The 20402-nt window shown below is 39.3% G+C and overlaps 3 protein-coding genes and 1 long non-coding RNA gene across 5 annotated transcripts in view; 3 read left to right on the forward strand and 1 right to left on the reverse strand.

The window, feature by feature from the left end:
* Positions 1–20402, forward strand: part of LOC146476548 (uncharacterized) — a 96227-nt gene that overhangs the window by 24423 nt on the left and 51402 nt on the right. The gene's annotated exons all lie outside the window — the stretch shown is intronic.
* Positions 2293–7104, forward strand: LOC146476552 (uncharacterized). Its single transcript, XM_085114428.1, has 3 exons — positions 2293–2461; positions 3881–4022; positions 5592–7104. Exons 1-3 carry the CDS (start codon positions 2426–2428, stop codon positions 6326–6328), a joined length of 915 nt encoding a protein of 304 aa, XP_084970554.1. The 5' UTR covers positions 2293–2425; the 3' UTR covers positions 6329–7104.
* Positions 7842–9217, forward strand: LOC146476553 (CD151 antigen-like). Its single transcript, XM_085114429.1, has one exon. The coding sequence runs from the start codon at positions 7910–7912 to the stop codon at positions 8708–8710; it is 801 nt and encodes a 266-aa protein (XP_084970555.1). The 5' UTR covers positions 7842–7909; the 3' UTR covers positions 8711–9217.
* Positions 9737–20369, reverse strand: LOC146476554 (cell cycle checkpoint control protein RAD9B-like). Of its 2 annotated transcripts, none has more exons than XM_085114420.1 (17): positions 20150–20369; positions 19987–20057; positions 18424–18573; positions 17808–17922; positions 16977–17076; positions 16159–16265; positions 15877–15983; positions 15628–15692; positions 14902–15063; positions 14005–14301; positions 13635–13699; positions 13307–13379; positions 12109–12155; positions 11839–11867; positions 10964–11128; positions 10041–10119; positions 9737–9877 (listed from the first exon to the last, which is right to left on the reverse strand). In XM_085114420.1, the coding sequence occupies exons 1-16, from the start codon at positions 20181–20183 to the stop codon at positions 10072–10074; spliced, it is 1635 nt and encodes a 544-aa protein (XP_084970546.1). In that variant the 5' UTR covers positions 20184–20369; the 3' UTR covers positions 9737–9877; positions 10041–10071. The 2 variants fall into 2 exon arrangements, with proteins under 2 accessions (XP_084970546.1, XP_084970545.1); XM_085114419.1 differs by having other exon boundaries at positions 10041–10076; positions 20150–20368.

Genomic DNA, 20402 nt, shown 5'->3' on the forward strand with positions numbered 1-20402 from the left:
TCACAAGACAGTTAAAAATAGCAGTTTACTCGCGAAAATTTGTTATTTTGTAAAACGGCGCCAATATATCTTGTGCCCACTGCAATGGGTCGGCACGCAGAGATGAAGTAATATCGCTAATTTCGAATGGTAATAATATGAGAAGTGCGTCAAACAGACTTGAACATTATAAGCTACCTAAATGGGCTACATTTTTTATTTTATTTTCAGTTCTACAACCTTTTTTGTTATAACGTTGAGGCTGAGATTAAATAAAATTTAAGAACGTACTAAGAACATTACCCGGCTGAGGGTCAGTTAAGATTTTTATTGCGACTAAATGTTTTTAAAATAAACAGTATAAATACAGATAAAAAAATCTCAGTCGGCTTTACAGTCCAATTAACCCACAGTGCCGCACATATTGCTCTTTGATAGGTGTCTTGGTCACGTCTACATAGATTCATTGAAATACTTTAAAAATACACGCTAAGAACTTTTTTAGGCTCAAATTGCCAAAAAAAATAAGAAGAACGTTCAGCCCAGGATCAGCCTCAGCCCCTTATGAAAAAAAAGTGTATTTGAAGGTAGTACCTTCAATAAAGAAAAACAAAGAAATATTGCATGAAAAAGATGTGCCAATGTTAATCCAAAACAAACAAACCAACCCCGGGAATTCATATTTGTATCACTTCGATGACCTCAGTATCTTTTTTAATATTCTTTATTGACAAGTAATTAAACTTGAATCAAAGGTCACGTTAATCTAGGATTAGCATAATCGGCCTTTGAACAAATTGGCCCTGAAGTTTGTGAGAGCGGTTTTACCGGCAAAGTTGAAGAAATTAGAACAAGACAAGGATGGTAAGCTCGCGGTTTGAAAATTTTCATAGCGCGAAGCAGACTGCAATGCAGTTTTCTGTTTTTCGTTAAATGTGAGGTCCAAAGTGCTTTGTTTGAATTGTCCTTAAAGCATAAGTCAAACGTTTAACAGCCCGTGTGATCATTAGTGAGCAGTACATCTCATTGACGTCAATGAAACTAATAAAACCAATACCGAAATGATAATTATTATGTGACAGTACAGGAAGGAAAATGACAAAGGAAAATAACTGGAACATGGCGAAAACTGAATGCAAATAAACAATTGATCACGAAAAGTGAAAGAACTAAGCCAGAGTCTCAGAAGACCTCAGGCATGGCAACTAACTATAACCAGGCAATATGGATCAAGCTTTTTAGGGATGATGTATGGGAGGGTGGAATGGTGGGATGGTGAGGGGGGGGGGGGTGGGGGGGGAGTGGGGACGTCGGTACTCAATCAAGTTTCATAAAGAGAGGTTCCAGCTCGAGATCCAACCGCCTTACCCTCTCACATACATATATAAAACAAATATTGTATCCCTTTCACACACTTTAAAGATAAGCCAAAGGCTCGCTTTTTTCCCAATGGCAAGCAAAATATTAAACTCGATATGCCAGCCGCTGTTAGGGAAATGACCCCGCGCCCCTCCGCAAGAGTCCCCTCGGGGAGGAACAAAGACCGGACTCGAGAGAGCGGCGGAAATCGAGTCTAGCAAAATCTATACGTTGTAATCTATGCCTCTACCTAAAAGTACTAAAACGTGAAAAAGGCTTCCTTTTCGTGAGGAGACCAATATATGGAGTACCTTCCCCCGGGGTGGGGGCATGTTTGCGTGTCTGACGCCACAGATCGCGCTTTGTCATTTAAATTGTATTTTCGTGGTTACTTCTGCTTGTTTGTTTATATCTGTGAATGCCTAAAGATAAGTACTGTACGGTGAAACGTTCTTGTGGTTAATTTAAAAAAAAGAACCAGGTCCGCCCACACTTATGCGCTTTTGTTTGAACACGCATACATTACGCCTACATTTCCGATGTATTTTGACCATGCATTTTACACTGAAGCGATCGAAAATGACGATCGGGGACTCAACGGTGAGCAGGGATGGAAGGCAGTGGTGAGAACATTCGCCTCCCACCAATGTAAATTGTTGTTGTTGTTGTTAGGCTCGATTTCCGCCGCATCCTCGGGTCCGGTTTTCCTCCCCGACCGGGGGATCATTTCCCGAACAGCAGCTGGTAATCGAGCCTACTCTGTAGCTCGCCTTCTATCTGTAGTTCTGAGTAAAACTTCAAGTTAATATGGCTTTAAACGAGGCTTATTTTACAACTGAAACAACCACTTCAAAAGCACAGTAAACCACACGGCACGAATCACGTGACGTCACTCGGAACCATTTTTCGCGCGCGTTCGCGCGCCTCGATCCCGAAACAGTGCGCGGTTACCAAGCAGTTGTTTTCATTTTGTTTGAGGTTGTGATGTTGTGTTGTGTTTTGGTATGAAACGCAGACAATATAAGCTGATTCCCAAGGCGATTTAGCTTTGAGGAGAAGCATTCTTGCTTTTTGGTCTGAAGGTTCAATGAACTTCATTCGCGATTTACACGAAGAGTGTATGGTAAGTGATAACTCAACACGCAAATCGCCCGTATTTGAAAGCGATGATTCGTCTAGGAATACCAAATAAGGACAAATAAGGCTTGAGCTTTTGAATATAATAGAATAGAAGCTTATAAGATCCGAACAAAATTGACCTTACTAGTGCCCAAGTCACGAAACGATACCATTTTCTGGGATCGTAGTATGAATTTACGTAAGTGTACAAATCTTCCAGGTTCACGATCGAAAAACACTTGGAAGAAAGCTTTGTTATTATCTTGTTTTTTTTAAATAAAAACAAACAACCTTCAGCTGTACAGGCAACTGGGAATAAGGCGGGGTGGGGTCCAACGTCACAGCTTGTTGTTTTTAACATGCCTTGTTCCTGTTTAATGAGAAATGAATCCTTAGGCAATGGGGAATGGTTGTCCTTCACTTCCTTCTTTGTTCTCAAGGGGGAGGGGGAAGGGTGGCAGTGTCTGAGTACATGTTTCTTGGCAGGAGCAAAAAGGAGAAAAATATAAACGAATTCATTGTAAATGTAAAGTCATCCCTGCCAACTTTTTTGGAGTCAAATAAACAAGATTAAAATAATCCCCAGTGACTACCTGAGAAGTCACAAAGACACTTTAAGATTGTCAAACACAAAGCAAAAATTTCCAAAGATATCTCCCAATAATATGGTTCAATCAAAACCCATGTTCATAACAAGATCAATCTGTTTCTATGACCCCTTGATTTGTAATGTGGTCAGTTGCTAGTTGCTCCAATACAGTATCTATGGCATGACCAGTGGCGCAAAATTAAATACCCCTCCTACCACAAACTAATATAATGCATAACACTTGCAATAATATTGATAAATCAAAACTTGTGATTGGCTGAGGCCTGATGCTGTGAGTAGTAACGCATGCAGTTTGTGCATGGATAAAAGAAATCGGTATAGAAGGATTGGAAATTTGCTTTAAATAGTAATGTAAGTGTGGAGGCAGGGTGGCCTAGTTTTTTAGGCTCTGGACTTGTAATCTGGAAGTTCTGGATTCAAGACCCATTCTGACCACTTGGATTTGTTTCCAGCTGTCCTGGTAATAAATCCAAGGCCACGCTTTGCAAATAGCCAACTGGTCTGCCTCATGCCAGTTGGGATATGTTCAGTTTACATATTTGGTTCAGTCATTTACAGTGTTCCCAATTAGCACTACAGTGCTAAATACTTTGACAGTTAAATAAAGTTAATATTATTGTCACTACAAAGTAGTACTGAAGTCAAACTAAACTGACTAATGCACAGGACATGAGAGGAATGGCATCTGAAACAGGCTAAAGACTACTACGGCTTAACAAAATGTTGTTTGTGGGAACAATGAAGATTAACCTGATGGAGCCCTGCGTTTCTAGCAGTTTCATTTCAATTGTGCCTTTTACATTACATTTGCAGGCTGGCTGGATTAATCTCAATTCATCCCTAAGGGGAAATCTGAGGAGACTTTCAAAGTCTTTAGTGTTTGAATCAGCAAGGAATCCTGAGTTAAAATTGACCTTTGACACTGTGATGTCACAGGCTAAAAATGCCACTGTTGGTATGTATTTACAAGCTTTCCATCTCAAGCTATGCTTAAATTCTCCCTGTTTGCTGTACATGTTGAGGGTGCAGACAAGTCTGTGATTTAATGTGCTTTGGACAAGTTGTCAACCTGAATGTTGGTCAAATTATTTGAGTCATGACACAGCCACTGTTAGGGAACTGGTCATAACAAATTTGTTTGAAGAGGGACCCACCTTGACTGGGGTAGGGGGGTTATTGGAGACACCACCTATCTCATGAACATTACTGACAAAATTTTATTGGGATGGGGGAAGGGTTAAAATTAGCAGAAACCAAAAGAAATTTCAATTTGTGAGATGGTGATTTTCTTCAATTTTTTTTGTATAACATTTCGCAATGGCAAAAGCACAGATATGGAAGCTACCTTGGTGAAGAAGACACTGACAGTGTGGGGTTGAGAAAGCTGGAAGGGAATTCCTATCCCACCTAAAATTATTTTAGTCAGTTGTATCCACATCAGTGAAAAAGATAAAGTGGATAAAGTGATGATTTGAAACAGAAAATTTGTAACAGGGCTAAAGGCCTATTTTCCTGGGCAGCTAATCACAGATTAAAGCACATATGGAAAAAAAATTTTAAAAGCAAAATCAATGCAAGAACATGACGTTCCGGCGTCATCCTGTCACCGTTATCAAATGGAAATTATTAAGGTTGTAAGTTAGAATTTATAGCAGTTCAAGTGTGAAAATGAATAATGTCAACCAATTAACAAGATCAAATGCTGCGACTGCCAGGCCACTTATATTGGTGAGACCGGCAGAAATTTAAACGTACGACTGACTGAACACAAATGAGCAACTAGAAATGGTGATATCAACAATTACATTACTGAGCACCATTTACAAACGAACCACAGAATCGACTGGGACTCTGCCAAGTGCATTACCTACTGTACAAATTACTATCAACGACTCACTCTGGAAAGCAGCCTGGTTTACTAACTTAGAACAAACGCCACTCAACCGTTGCCTACAACTACCTGCACCATACAAACGACTTATTGACAACAACAACGAAACAAACAAACAATAGACATTTTACTAACAATAGACCCACGGACTTTTTTGACTAACAAAAGACGGATCGAAACGCACCAATCACTTTTTACAGTCTTCACAGCCAATAACATCACGGCTTACTGACAAACGACCAATAACATCTGGACTTTGTTGACCAATCAGGTTAACAACCAGAGATGTATATACCACCTACTGACGTTCCACAATTCACTTGACTCTGAAGATGACTTCCGCTCAGGTTGTCGAAACGTCAAAGTCACCACAAACAGTCCTTCGAAGGACTACACTCACCCGGATGATCATAATTTACGTACTTATGACATGACTCCTGGGTTCAAACCATTTACAATTTCAATTAAACAATGTCAGTTAAGTAGTCAGTTTTGCACGGATGGAGTCCGCTTGCATGTTTAAAGTTGGTCTCCTTTCCTTGATCAACAGCATTTCATTAATCAAACATTCCAACCTCCCTCTGCATTTTTTCAGGATGTTAAATTGTTTGTTTTATTGGTTGTTATTTACAGTTTTGTTTGGTGAACAGCACCACCAGCCATCAATCCTCAAAGCCCAACTGTGTGTCCTTGAAAGAATGGTGACACAGACACAACTCTTGCCCACTGAGCAACCAGAGGGTGCATTTAGTGTCACTGTTGTCTTGGAGATGTTTAACCTCCAACAGCAGCCTCTACTTGATGCGTATCAAGATGGGAAAATTTCACTAGCTGAACTTAGCAATAAATACAAAGGAACTGAGGGCTTTGCATTGGAGCATTATGGATATATTCTGAAGGTTTCAAAGGAACTTGGAGCCAAGCTTGTGGCTGGGTTTGTTCCAAAACCATTTTGCAAGATGATTGTAAATGAGGGGAAAAACCAAGCTCTTGAGAAAATTGAACAAACTGGAGGACCACCTAAAGAATTTTACGTTGATGGCTCAGAGGATCATTATCAATACTTCCAGGGACTTATCAGTGGAGATCTTGACAAAGTCGTAGACAAGTATCGGCGGATATTTCCAGCACAGATACTTAGGGATAGTGCATTTGCTTATACGGTCATGGACATTGTACAAAAGTCAGATGGAAAGACACGAGTCCTAGGCATTTGTGGATCAGGGCATTTAGATCACAGATTCGGTATCCCAGAGAGGATATCACCAGAGGTCCCTACTTATGTGCTAACATCACGCACTGAGGATGACCCGGTAGAACATGATGTTGCAGATTGCATTTATCGATACACATATCGATCTTCCTTTTAGAAGGTGGTTGGGGGGCAGAGGGGGTCAAGACCATGTTTCATGTAAGTCTTTCCACATTAAATCCAATGCATCATCCAATAATTGGATTAATAAATGATTAATTACCCTCTTTTAAGAGGCAAGATTACATTTCTTCTTGTGATTCCTGAGCCGTTATGTCAAAATCTAAATTCCACCCCTTCCTATATATGCGCAGAATTTCTAGTCCCTTTAGTGGGGGGGGTATAGATATTTTCTGGAACTACACAATTTAATCTCAGGACAAGCAGTCAAGAAACCAAACAAAAAGTGCCATTGGATGGAAGTTTGAATTTTTCTATACCATTGGCTCTTGTATTTATATTTTTCTTTGTTTTAGTCTCTTTTGCCAAAGTTTCTTCCTATTTAAATAATTATAAATTAAAGATAGGAAAGATAAAGCGAGTTCTTGGACTTTCGTTCAGTCCCTTTTAATCTACACTAGCCAACCAGGTTTTAAGCTAAAAAAAAAAGTGGCTTTTAGGCAAATCAAATGATATCGGCCAGCTTGCCTTTGGCAAAGCTCTAATATATTTTCATTTTATTTTGAGGAGAAAAAAAATATATCATATTTTGAATCCGGCAAAAGAGCTGTAAAAACAGTCTGAATTCATTATTTTATGAGTAAAACAGTATGTTTTGTACATAAGGAGAGGCACATTTAAAGGTATTCAACATACGTCAAGGGATTTGCATCATGGGTATTTGTTGTTAAATGCTAACACTGAGTGAAAGCAAAAATAAATCTGGAAAAAGGATTGATGCCGTTGTTTATTCTTGCTTGTTTTGCTTTTCTGACAGTCACTAAAAAATTGTTTTTTTAAAAGGCCTGGACACATGATGACATGCATCACCGTGTACAATTTTTAATTGACCGTCTACAGTGTCTTGCTGTCAAGTGCGACTGACAAGGATGGCGTTGTTGGGTAATTGTCCGAGGTGTTCAAGTTTGTTTTTCTAGCTAATTTTGTAGCCGAGGCTGAACCGAAACTGAATGTTATTTTTTCATTAAGAACCCGTAATTAACTGTGTCTGCAAGGACCACCGCGACAAAATAAAAGTACCGGATCCTGTAGTGAAGGATCTAATCAGCAAAAAAAAGTAGAACAAATAATCTAAAAAAGAGCAAGGCTGATTTTACGGCCAGGGAAGTATATTTTTCCAATATTTCGAAAGGTACGACCTTTCTTCTTCAGGGTATATTTGAGACAGCTTCTCAGCTTGGGTACGTTCTTAGTATGTTCTTAAAATCTATATCAACTTGGTACCTCCGTTACGGGTGAAAAAATTGTTCGAACCACGCCCACAGAACAGAATTCTGGTACCTTTTAGGGCACTGCTTTTAGGGGTTCTTTTCAAAATTTCCGACGCTCACCTCCGTCACTTTTATATGGAAGCCCCCCCCCCCCCCCCCCCCACCGGTGTCCCTCAGAGAGAGGTATCAAGTGAGCAACTTTAGGTATCGAGTTTCACAATAATTACGCAATATTTGCAATTGCAAGCTGTTACACGACTGCATCTTGACGAAAATCGAACATTTTCAGCCAACAAACGCCAACAACAATGCGGAATAAAGTGACCGGTACGATGCTTTGGGTCAAATACCTCATGTTTTTCTTTAACGTGATATTCTGGTTAACCGGAGTGGCTCTTGTGGTGCTCGGCGGTCTGGGCGAGCTCCTGTACGGCGACTACAAGAACATTACTCAGACGGGCTTCACTTCGGCCACAGCTATACTTATAGGAGTAGGAACAGTGATTGGGATCCTTGGCTTCGCTGGATGCTACGGTGCCATCAGAGAGAATTACTTCACTCTGAAGCTGTTTTCCTACCTAATGACCTTGCTTTTGATCGCCGAGATAGCTCTTGGCTTGTGGCTGTACTTTGCGCATTTTAACGTTGGGAAATTCCTACAGGATTTCTTGAACAACATTCTCAGCAAATACGAGGACGACAATGATATCCAGGAGCTCATAGACAAAGTACAGCGTAAATACGACTGCTGTGGCTCTAAGAGCTACAAGGATTGGTTTAATTCGGAGTGGAACAAGCAACGCCAAAACAAAAGCGTCGGCTACTGGGTCAACAGTGTACCGCAGTCGTGTTGTCTCGCAAACACAACAGATGACCCAAGTTGTGGCGATGATTTGGACACGCCAGGCAAGCCTGCGCACATGTTTATCCACATCGAGGGCTGTTTGCGACTAAAGGAGTTTTTCTCAAGGCATCTAGACTTTATGATTGCCCTAGGCTCCGGTGTGATAGCTATCCACGTTCTCGCTATTCTGTTCACGTGCTGCCTTCGGCGCGCGATCAAATATTCGCACATGTTGGAGCAAATTGACCGCATTCAACTGCTTTAAAAACTGAAGGGATTGAATCGTGATTCACGTCGGAAATGTGTGTTACACTGGATAACGAAAGACCGGGGTTTAACGTTACCGTCAATAGTGTAGGTTACAGGGGGAACGTCACGCAATCTTTCCTGCTGAGATGACGCAATCTTTTTCAGCATCACGTTACCAACTAGAAGAACTTGCCTGAAATTTAGTCTCGACTCAATCTGAATGAGGAAAGGAAGCAGCAACGATTGGAATTTTAAGCTAAAAAGACTCGATAGAAAATCCACGGTAGAGTATAGTGGAATTATGTAAAGTAAGGACGGATGATTATAAATAATAGTTCATTAAAAGCACAAAAGCTCTCAATCAAATTTATATTTGCCGTAAATATTTCTTTAAAAATTAGACCTCTCAAGAAGGCAAGGAGAGTGATTATACATTTTGAAAAGGGTGTAATTCTTAAATGTCTTGTAAAAACCTAAACCATAGGGCATGAGAAGGATTTATAATAAACTGTTTAAATACTGAGTCAGAGGATGTTGATAATTGTATCCGGCTTGCAGGACCTACTCCGCACAAAGCATGCGTATTTGAGTAGCCGGGCGTACAGCTCACCGCTCTCCGGCGACTGAGATGTCACCAAAACAATTTTTTCAACGTAGTTTGCGTGACATTTATAACTGTCGTGACAACACAGTACAGTAACGCGATGAGCCAAAAAGTGATCGCAACACTGCGTCAACTTATTTCATTCCTGGTCATGATACACCAACATTCTGCGAAGATTTTAAAAACGCGGATAAATTCCGTCAGTTTGCAACATTGGCGTGCACAGCAGATGATAAAATAAATATTAAGTGAGGGTTTTCACTGTTTTTTCCTGGTACAAAGGAAAACTGTCCTTTTCTTCATCAATCGACGCTTTTCACCGTAAAGAACTGATAACATGAAAAAACGTTGGTTTACCAAAGTTTTTCAGGGGGATGCACCGTGTACACATGTAGTCAGCTTTTCTGCTTTTTTCAATGTTGTTCTCCAATTTCTATCCCTTTAAGCACGCGTTACACTTACTGCCAGTTTTCTTGCTGGATAACGTTACATTTGACTGTCGACTTGATGGCAAAAGCAATCCTGTATTAGTCAATCCTCGTCACTATCTGCTGCAAGTACAACGTCCTGTGACACGCCCTAGAGACAAAACAACTAAGGTACATAAAGTCATAACTTGGAACCGTTCGAAAGTTCTTTGGCAACCTCGTTTTACAGGGTCGTCTCTCTTCCTTCCGCAAAGGAACAAGGTTGGCTCTTAAGAATAATGGACTATCTTACCAACAGTAACTCACAAACTTACCTGGTTTTCTGAGGCACTGAAAAACATGGACTTAAACTGCAAAGAATAAAACAAACGTAACATCACGGGGTGTCATAAACTGCAACAAAGAATGGAATGGAATGGAAACAAGGCAGGTTGAAATCCTTTTGTAATGTTGAAGAGTGACTCCTGTGACTCCACCACCACACTGAAGCACATTGCAATTTAGTGTCATTTAATGGTTCTAACTTCTGATTCTGAAGATAATGCCTAACGATATAACCATTGAAATGTTGGTAGCTAATTGTGCAGCACTAACCCGCAGTACTGTTCTTATCTTGGACGGGTGGGTTCTAATGTTTACTTTGTATATGTAACCAAATGAAAGCTTTTGAGTAGTACTGTCCCGGGGTGGTTTTTGCTCTGTGAATAAAAACCTCAGTGCGACGTGACCACTCAGTACTTTCTTTCGTTGTTGTTCGTTTTACAATAGGTAGCTTTAGCAACGACGACGGAGACAGCAGCGAAAAGGTCACTATTAAAATGAATTCGCGTTTTTTAAAACGTCGTCGCGATTATTCCAACTTGTTTTAAGTGGCAAATATAGGTGAAATTTCCCCGAATTGGAGACCGCAACCAAGTCTAGAAAGAGAAAGAAAAATTCATCGCGGTGTGTTTATTTCTCCACAAAACGTCCCATCAGGAAATTTCACGTCCTAGTCGTGCGGTGACGGCAATGAAATATACAAAAAAGTGTAATGCACGTGCAGAGTTGTTGGTTATTGTTTTGAGCCTATTACTTTTTTGACGTTCTCGTTGCCGTTGCCGTCGCCGTCGTCGTTGCTAAAGCTCCCTAATATCACAAAAAACATTTGGGAACTTTGTCCGCTTTCGATCGTAGCTACTCTTGGTAGAGGAAAGGTTATTTAGGAATAACTCGGAGCTATACGGGTTCCAATTACCTTTTTGTGGGGCGGAGTGCCTGGAATAAATTCATAGTCGTCATCAACCGACACCTCCATGAAGCTTTCGTCATGTTCGGCTTCATGCTTCCTTGTCTTCTTTTGTTCACTTTGCTTTAACGATTTAACTTCAGGACTGGCACAACTGCTGTTTCCTAAGAAAGGCTGCAAAACAGAGAAAACAGTGAATGAGAGTAGGGAGATATGAACCGGCTACTGGGACCTTCAGATCCAGTCAAGTGTATGCGACCTAGAATCAGCACTCCTAGCCCCCTTGGGCACTTTGACCCTTTCAGCCCCAATACAAATACAGATCAACATCTAATTTCTCCTTCTAATATCAATGTACATACAAACATGGAGATGATGCGAATTAAGAAATTGATCGAGTAACCAAAAATGAATTGTCTCAATGTTTAAACAATGCCCTTGAAAAGGGCCCCCACAAGTTTCGCTTCTCGGGTCAATATCTTTTTTAGAGCGACAAAGTTGTTTAACAGGCAACTATGAGCCGCGAGTCCCTTAGTCCAGCCCTAGACTCTCCGCTCTCTGTCACGCGACTCACGGCGCGGAGGGTCCAGCAACAACCGTTTGCTTATATTAGCATGCGCACCAGAATTTTAGCTCATTCTCTCTACTCTCCGCGCCGTGAGTTGCGTGAAAGGAAACGGAGGGGCAGGACTGGACTGCTAGTCCGTCGTCAGAAACACTCCACCCCCACCCCCATACTGATGTGGTCGTGTGTTAAATTGAAAATTCTAGCTAAATAACTGACATGCTTTAAAAAAACCTTAAATCCTCATAATAGTTTTAGACCACAACCGTGACTGAAATTGGCTGAAAGTTATAACAACGTTTAACCAAATGTTTCTTACCATATCCATGTTCTTTAGAAATGAGACGTCTGTGGAAAAAGAAAAAAAAGAAAACGTCAGTAATACATTCAACTTCCTATTTTTACAACTGGTAGTTTTCGTGCAACGGCGAACATCCTAGAGTAGGTGTGTTGTAAAACAATCACGAAAGATATGTCGGTGACGAAAGCAGGTTAACTACAACAGCCAAAACTAAACCTTAGGGGAACTGAAGGACTTTTTTCTCAGTTCACTTTCATTAGTTCTCTTTTGCAAGATTTGTTGTCGTACCTGTGACTGAGCTGGGTGGAGTCTGTATTGGCTTTGCACTGCCACGGCTGAGCTTAAGTAAAGGAGGATAACAACAGCACATGCTTGGTTTAAAAACAGAGTTGATAACTGAAGGTAAATAGCCGGACTTGGAATGCGAGTGCCAAGTGGGCCATTTTTGGTAAGCAGAACTGGCGATGCGGGATGAACCGAACGCGGAGTTAAGGTGCCAAAGTCGACACTCATCAGACCCCACAAAAGGTGTTGGTTGCTATAGACAGCAGGAGGGTGGCCATGGAACTCGGAACCCGCTAAGGAGTGTGTAACAACCCCAGTGTAAAGAGATCCAAGTGCTGTTGTTACGAGCGTTAGCCCCTCGTCAGAGCGAATTGAATCTCTTTACGGTGGCCAATTTATCTTTAGTTATCAACAATTGTTTCTACGCCCCACGGACGCAGCACCACAGTTTCTTTAGAAATTAACCCCCTATCCGTTTGAGGAATATACATTGTGCCATATGTACATCTATACGCGGGGGTTTGAATCTCCAAAGTAGACAATATAAAAACATAAGGTCGTGTAGTCTTTTTTTCCTCTCCTCTCTCTTCTATCTCCTTTCTTCTTTCTTTCATGTCATTCTGAACCTCTTCGGGGCCAAGAAACCCGTGTTTCGGAGAAGCGCCAAAGTTTTCATCGGCCCCCTTTACAAACATTCGGCTGAACATATATTCACTGGTTTTGCTGTCCACTGGCAATTAAACGACAAACTATAAAAAATGTGGCCAGTCACATGAAATAACGACCAAAGATAAACATAAAAAGCAACCCCTTTCAGAAGATTAAGAAGTGAACCATTTGCCTTTGAAAAAGGATATTGCCCTTAAATTTGTATATTTCTAGCACATGCCTGGGAATAATTTCTAAGGTAATGGAAGAAGATATCTTTGGAAATTCTGCCTATTCTCCAACATATTACACGTTTGAGAGATCATGGATAACTTGTCACCCTTAGGAAAAACATAAAGGAAACATTCACAGACAAACAAAAAAAAATGATTCTATATGGCCAACGACTGCAATCTCTAGTCTTTTAACTTAAGTGGGATAACAGTAAATGTTGTGAGATGACTGGAAACATGACCAATTTAAGGACTACATAATAAATAGTTTGAGTTTGGAAATAGCAATTTTGATTTGTTTGAGAATGTCCAGAGGATACATGGATGTATTGGCGCTCTCCTGACTGGCCTCGTGAATAACTGATAGCTCCTTTTTGCCAGCCGTGAACAAATCTGCAAAACAAGAAGACCAAAAATAACAGTTTGATTTTCTTCAACAGTTCTCTTGCTAAGATCTGCATTTCCCAAAATACTCGGAATCAAGAGGTACCATCTTTATTACAAAAAACTTGAGTTTCTTGCAGCATCTGATGCAGAATGTGTGTGCACTAACAAAAGGAACAACATTCTGATCCCAAAGGGTTAATTATTAATAGGATTTTCTCCATTAACCAGCTATCCTTAATTATAGTTTTTTTCTCCATTCACCTTGGTAAGGAAATGAGTCACTGAAAAAGTCATCCAGAACTGAACTTTTATTGGCATCTCTACCTCTGTCACACCGAAGGAGAGAAAACAATAAATTTAAAGGTCATTTAACACGAATTTATGATGATCAAACAATTATTATGCAACGGCTGCAGGAAAATTTAGACAAAAAATTGAAATCCTTTCTAACAATTTAATTACACCATAACACTTGTACTCTTTGAATGACAAAGAATGGTGCAATGCCCAGAAAAAAAATTGACAGGGTCCCTAAAAGGAAGCAAACTCTCAACTTTCCAGGAACTGATAAATGAACAGTTTTTGTCATTGCGTAAAATCAAAGTCACATTAGTATATTAAACAGTTGTACCTTTGGCTTGTGGACATTTGTTCACTCTTAATAGATTTGATATTCATTGCTTTACTGTCATTTTCTTGCCTAGTTTGCATTGACAATGGAGTCTTGCCACCCAGCAAAGCATGATCAATTTCTGTAATATCCAAATCATCATCATCATCATTCATCATGACGTCATCCTGCTCATTATTGTCAGCGTCATCTTGTCCTTGGGAACTTTCTACGTCTGTGGTGTTATTGCGGCCAGATCTAACTGTGTTCTTTTGTTGTGCTGTTCCAGATTGTGTTGGCAGTTTCTTCTTTGAAGAGCTATCAAGCAAAAGTAAGAATACCAAAATGTAAACCAAACTACAAATTGATCTCCCAAGTTCTCCATTATTTATCTACTGTTTTCTATTCAATTAAGCTACTGGGTGGTTATTTAATATGCCCTACACTGAGTACACATGTTGTCAGTATTAGTTATCATCAACTCAACTTTGAAATTAACTGCAGATTAAACACGTTTTGGTTTCAGTTTGGGTTGGATGTATTCCTCCTCCCTACCTCAAGATAGGCATATTCTTGGTTGTGAATTTCATGTTCACCTGCCTTGTATTGAGGAGAATAGGGAAGGGTAGAGGGTACAAAGAAAAAAAAATAACCAAATAAACATTAAAACATATTTAAAATATCCATACCTACCTCATGGAAGGTTAGAAATTTGCAAGAGGAAGGATCTGGGTCTTAAGATATCTTAAATAAGTTTTAAGAGTTGCATGGGTATGAAGAACATATTGGAATCTCTAGAGAGATTGGAAGGGGAGGGGGGGGAGGAACACTGTGAGAGGGGTATGGATATTTTCTGGAACAACACATTATCATTCATTTCCCTCCCTGATATACAATGCATGTATCCTGACGCATCACCTCCTGTCTTGCCTCTCTTTAGTGAAGGTCTTAGTTGATGTACTTGCTGCTGTTGTGACTGATGTTTGTGAGGACGGCAGAGATGATTCATGATCAACCAATGTTGCCAGTACAAAGTCACCTTCATAAGTTGAGTCACTATCCATGCTGAACACTATGGGCCTAAAATAGTATCAAGCAGTAGGGACATTACTGAGTTATGAACTACTCTGTACTCTACACATTTATTTTTATGATTCATAATTTATGTGCATGTATGAATCATGGTAACTGACATTGCTGGATACAAATCAAAGTGGAAGTGAAATATAATAATTATAAAATTCATATAAGATATGGAAGTGGAATGATGAAATTCATATAATTTATTTTGAACTGCTGAGGAAAGAATTGATAAATGAGTGACCATTGCAGACTTTATGTATCCAACTAAAGCAGCTACAAAAAGAAAGACTGAAAATAATCAGATTCAAACTCATGAACTCTGCGATAGCGGTGCAGTGCTAGATACTAACTGAGCTAACTCAACTGGGAGATGGTCATTTTGTGAATTTGTCAGCGTTCCACTGTTATAGAAATAATTAATATTGATGTGAGTGACGATGACAGCAATGTTGAGGATGAGGATGAGGTTGACAGGTGACTACTATCGTAATTTGGTGAAGAACATATCAGAAAACAAACAAAATCCACAGAAAAGGAAAACAAAGCATGAGAACCACTTACTTCCCACCAGTCTCAAAATGAACATTTATTGGTTGACTTGAGAACTCTGCAAATGCCAAAATAGCCTGTAAAAGAGATTCAAAAAATCTAGTGTAATTAATTAAGGAATGGTATGAATTTTTTTTAATCAGTAATTATTGAGTGTACGAAATAGCTTAGCATTTGCCTTGGTTTGCTTTAAGGTCTGGACACACTACGGGACATGAAGTGGGGAAATGCTCCTTCATGTGTTTTTTTGTTGGCATTTACCCTTAGCTCTTTGAGGCAGAAAGTCACATCAGTGTCGACTCCAATCTGGTAATTATCAAACTCCTCTGGGGCAAGCATCATCTCTGTGTGAATTACTTTAGTGGGATCTGGAATAAATATGAGAGAAAAAATTATGGAGATGTAAATACAAGAATTGAAGGTGTCGGTCTTGGTGACAATCTTAGAAGGCCAGTGCGAAAAGTCCACTGGAAATCCTACAATCAGGCAAAATACAGTAAATAAATGTAATTTTTATCTTTGAAGGTCTATAATTTATAATACCTGGCTCATCGTCCACATAGTTCTTGACTTTGAAAGTCTCAGGACAAACTACAAGTGTGATTTCCTCTTGGTTATTTGGAAAGTTGTATACTGCATCATTCAAAATCCTGTCAAAAAGGTGGGAGTTGAATACAGTCACACACAGATAGTTAATAATTCATTACGTATATCTAGAAACTATCCATACCCCTCCCATGGAAGGGTTTGGTTTGGACCCCTCCCCACCCCTCTGGAAATGCCAATAATTAGCTTCATACATATGCTTTCCTTTAAAGACTTTGAGGCACCCCTCCCCTAGGGATTTCCAATTATGACCTTCTTGGGAGACAGGGAGACTGGAAGTATAGATATTTATGTGACTGCATGTTACCACAGCAGACACAAATGCCATTGGGTGAAGGGGAGAGTAGAAATTAGTCCTTTTTGCCTCACACTTAACAGTGCTGAATAACATATTTTTTTATGTTATTGGCATGCAGCCAAGAATGTGTACTCAAGTGCACTGGGTTCAAAATGACTTGAATTTATGGAAGACTCGTGGGAAAAAAATTGCAATTTAAACTCAATAAGATATTATGGTAGTTCAAAACACAAGCCTACAATTTCGAAGACGAACTCTATTTTCAAAAAAAATCTCTAAATTGTTCTTTGGACACAACATTAAATTTTACATGCATTTAATCCAGAGTTTGCACCAAGGGCTCACATGTGTGTAGACGTTATTCAGCACTGTCCTCATACTTTGGAAATCAGAGTAACACTATACACTATACTAGGAATAGAATTTATATTTGTTTTTAAACCAACATTGTTCTTACTTTGCTTGTGCAGTCATGAAGTTGGGACATAAGTCTTTTGAGAATACTGCTTGCAAAGTTTCACACTCTTGAAAGGTCAAGTTGTAGGTCTTTGTTATCCCTTTGGAAATTTTAAGACAGAACAATAAGTAATTTTTTTAATTAATTAATTTTTTTAATTTTTAATTTTTTTTCTTGTTGATTATCATTTAGACCATAAATTTTAAAAATAGATAGTGTATGTGACAGAATATTGAATGTAGCCAAACAAAAATAAACATAAATCTGTTTGAGAATGATTTATTACCCAGTCAGTGTCACAGGTATACCTGGAAAAAGAACATGATCAGAGTTCTCCCAACAGAAGTCGAACCTATGACCTTCAGATTACCAGTTCAGATGCTCTACTGCTGAACTACAGAAGACTTGTGGGAGCTAAGGTCGCTAAACTTGGTTTTTGCGTGTGCACTTTCCCTTGTTTATTATTATTTTTGTGTGTGTGTGTGTGTGTGTGTGTGTGAATGGTAAATCGTGTCCTTAGTTCTATTTTAATGTAGGGTATTTGCAAATTTTTCTGCTTGGCCCAGCCAATTAGCTCAATTAGCTTGTTATTTCTAAGTGGCTGTGCCCTCTTCTTTAGTAATTTTTCTTTCTTGTATTAATGTAACACTGTATAATTTCTGGGCACAAATAAAGATTGTTGTTGTAACTTCTTTTTTTTTTGTAGCAAACAAAGCAACAGTGATGAAATTTTACAATTTACTTCAAGACCAGTGCATTAGCAGTGAGACTGAGTGGTTAGGTGCATGCATAATCCATTCCTTAGAAGGAAGCTAAGTGTACTATACTTACCATGTCTACAATAAAGTAAGAAAACAAGTCTGGCTTCCTTGAGGTTCAGATCAATTTTACATTGATCCACTGTCTTCTCAATTGTATTCATGGACTTGAATACTGACAAGCATGACTGCCAATAGAAATCACAATTTGAAATCACCAAAAGGTTAGGTTATGAAGAACTTTTCTGCCTCAAGTATGATCTTCAGGTCTAAAATAAGTTTCTAGTTTAATGATCAGGGACCAGATCCATGAAGCCTTGTTCTTGAAGTTAAGACATATCCAAAATGTTGTTTGAGTTTCTTAACAATTTACATGTAAGCTATTGTTAAAATGACAATATTATTGGTCATTGTTAAGAAACAATATCTAAGATACATCTTAATTTTGGAGGGTTTAGTGAACTTGGCCCCAGGTCTGAAAATGGGAATGGAAGTTGAGGTACTGGTATTTTGGTCTAAAGTAGGGTCAGAATTTGGAAAACTGGATGGCACACAGAGTAACCCTACCACAAATTATGATGACTACCCCCACCCCATATCTGGGTATTGAAAGGATCATACATGTGTCAGTGTGCATATATAATAGAAATAGTTATATGTTCTATAGGCTGTTAGCTGTATTCTCTAACCTTCATGGCAATCTTGCACTTGTGTAAATCTTCCTCTTGGGAATCTTCTGGCAAATCGTTTGCACCATCATCATAACTTATAAAGAAGCTTTCATTGAAGAGGAAACAGGCATATGCAGAGCGAGATGAGTTGACAGTCCGCAGGGCAAGCTGAAATAAATGGGAAGGCAACAGGCAGTTGAAAAACTGAGAAGGTACATCTGTATCAGAGAACAGAGAAGAGGAAGAGAGTTGAACAGGACACCTACCCTTTTGGGGTGGTGTTTCCTCTAGCAGAACCTCAACACTTAATACACATTTCTATCTCTTCTTCACTTTGTTTACAGGGGCGTACCCAGAGGAGGGTTCTAGGGATTCTGGAATACCCCAGGCTGCTGCTCCATATCACAAAATTTACGGTCAGTATAAAATGCAGACTGGGTATAAAATGCAGACTAGGTATAAAATGCAGACTGCAGACTGGGTATAAAATGCAGACTGAGACCAAAGCCGCCTCTTCGTCATATACAGGATACTGTACATTTTGAATTTTTTCAACTTAACTTACGCTAGTGTCATACAATCGTCTTTCGAGATCATTTCCCATGAAATTGACATTATTATATTCTTTTCGAAAAGCGCCAACCTTGAAATAAACAACCCCAAAACATGACACATTACCTTTACTTCGCACGTGGTTGACCTTTTCGCCGCTTTGCGTCAACATCGGTAAGTGGCAGTCAGGGTGGCAGTAAAATAATGTTTTTTGAAAAAAATGTGTTCATGTATTGCTAGAATACTGAAGGTATACAATTTATCTTTGACAAACTTCGTTTATATTCAAAGAAACTAGTTAAAATCTGTTGATGTCAAATTGCTTCCCCCTCGGAAATCAAGTCTGTTTCCCTCATTATAATAATTATGAAAACCGTCATGGGCGTAATTGTTTACGAACTAATGCAAAGCGATTAAGCTCGAGTCTTCTTTGTGAAGAAAGGGCCTCAGGAAATGAAAGCTACTAAATCGAGATAAAGAAAACAAACTGTTGAGAAATGGGTCAAAAATAAGGTCAATTTCGTGGGAGATGATCTCGGAAATGTGATTGCGTGACACTAGGGTAAGTTGAAAATTGAAAATGTATCCTGTATTTGACGAAGAGACGGTTTTGATATCAGTCTGCATTTTATCCCCAGTCTGCAGTCTGTAGTCTCCAATCTGCAGTTTATACCTAGTCTGCATTTTATACCCAGTCTGCAGTCTGCAATCTGCAGTCTGCATTTTATACTGGCCGCAAAATTTATTGTTCCTGAGCATGACTTACACATGTATGCATTTTGAATGGCTGTGTAACTAAACTGTCTTGAGTGACAAAGATGGAGCCCCCTCCTCCCTCGCAAAAAGGCTAGGTACACCCAGGCTCATAGTACAGAGTTTATACATTTTCTGCTTACCACATACCCAACTTTGTATTATGTTGCTCATAATGGTACGCCATTCTGCAGCTATGGGGAAATGCGTCTTACTCAAACTTTAAAAGAACTACCTTAACCCTTAATCGCGTGACCGTGTAGTAAATATGCTTACCCCTTGAGTCAGAGCTTCCAAATACAGCTCATCACCAATCCTGGACAGACAATGGATAGCTTTGGCGAACACTGAACAAACAAGAATAAAGGATAAAATTGTAAATGATGGGTTTACTTTCGGTTAACCAACTAAACAGCACCGAATACGTCAGAATACTTGCATTTCACAGATCTTCCGGGAATCACACAGCGCATGTTAAAAAGATGACAAGCGTTCTTTGACGTTTTCTGAGGTCATGATGCACTACATTATAAACAAAACACAGTCACTGCCTTCCTTTTATCCATTCTTTTGCTTTACGAAACACCATAATTAACGATTATTCGATTATTTCTCGAAGAAAGTTGTTGAAAATCGTCTTGGCTCCAAAATTCAAAATGGCGCCAAATTATGTAGAAATCCGCTGATAAATA

The sequence above is a fragment of the Pavona decussata genome, unplaced genomic scaffold (genome assembly GCF_977016875.1).
Source record: "Pavona decussata unplaced genomic scaffold, jaPavDecu1.1 SCAFFOLD_76, whole genome shotgun sequence".
Taxonomy (NCBI): domain Eukaryota; kingdom Metazoa; phylum Cnidaria; class Anthozoa; order Scleractinia; family Agariciidae; genus Pavona; species Pavona decussata.

Bases quoted from the DNA above. Each gene is read 5' to 3' on its own strand.
- LOC146476552 (XM_085114428.1), top strand. From the start codon at position 2,426: ATGAACTTCATTCGCGATTTACACGAAGAGTGTATG. The intron at 2,462-3,880 runs GTAAGTGATAAC...TTACATTTGCAG, and splicing joins ATTTACACGAAGAGTGTATG to GCTGGCTGGATTAATCTCAA. The intron at 4,023-5,591 runs GTATGTATTTAC...TGTTATTTACAG, and splicing joins GGCTAAAAATGCCACTGTTG to TTTTGTTTGGTGAACAGCAC.
- LOC146476553 (XM_085114429.1), top strand. From the start codon at position 7,910: ATGCGGAATAAAGTGACCGGTACGATGCTTTGGGTCAAATACCTCATG.
- LOC146476554 (XM_085114419.1), bottom strand. From the start codon at position 20,183: ATGCGCTGTGTGATTCCCGGAAGATCTGTGAAAT. The intron at 15,064-15,627 runs GTAAGTGGTTCT...ATACTATTTTAG, and splicing joins CATTTTGAGACTGGTGGGAA to GCCCATAGTGTTCAGCATGG. The intron at 11,129-11,838 runs GTAAGAAACATT...TCTGTTTTGCAG, and splicing joins TTCTAAAGAACATGGATATG to CCTTTCTTAGGAAACAGCAG.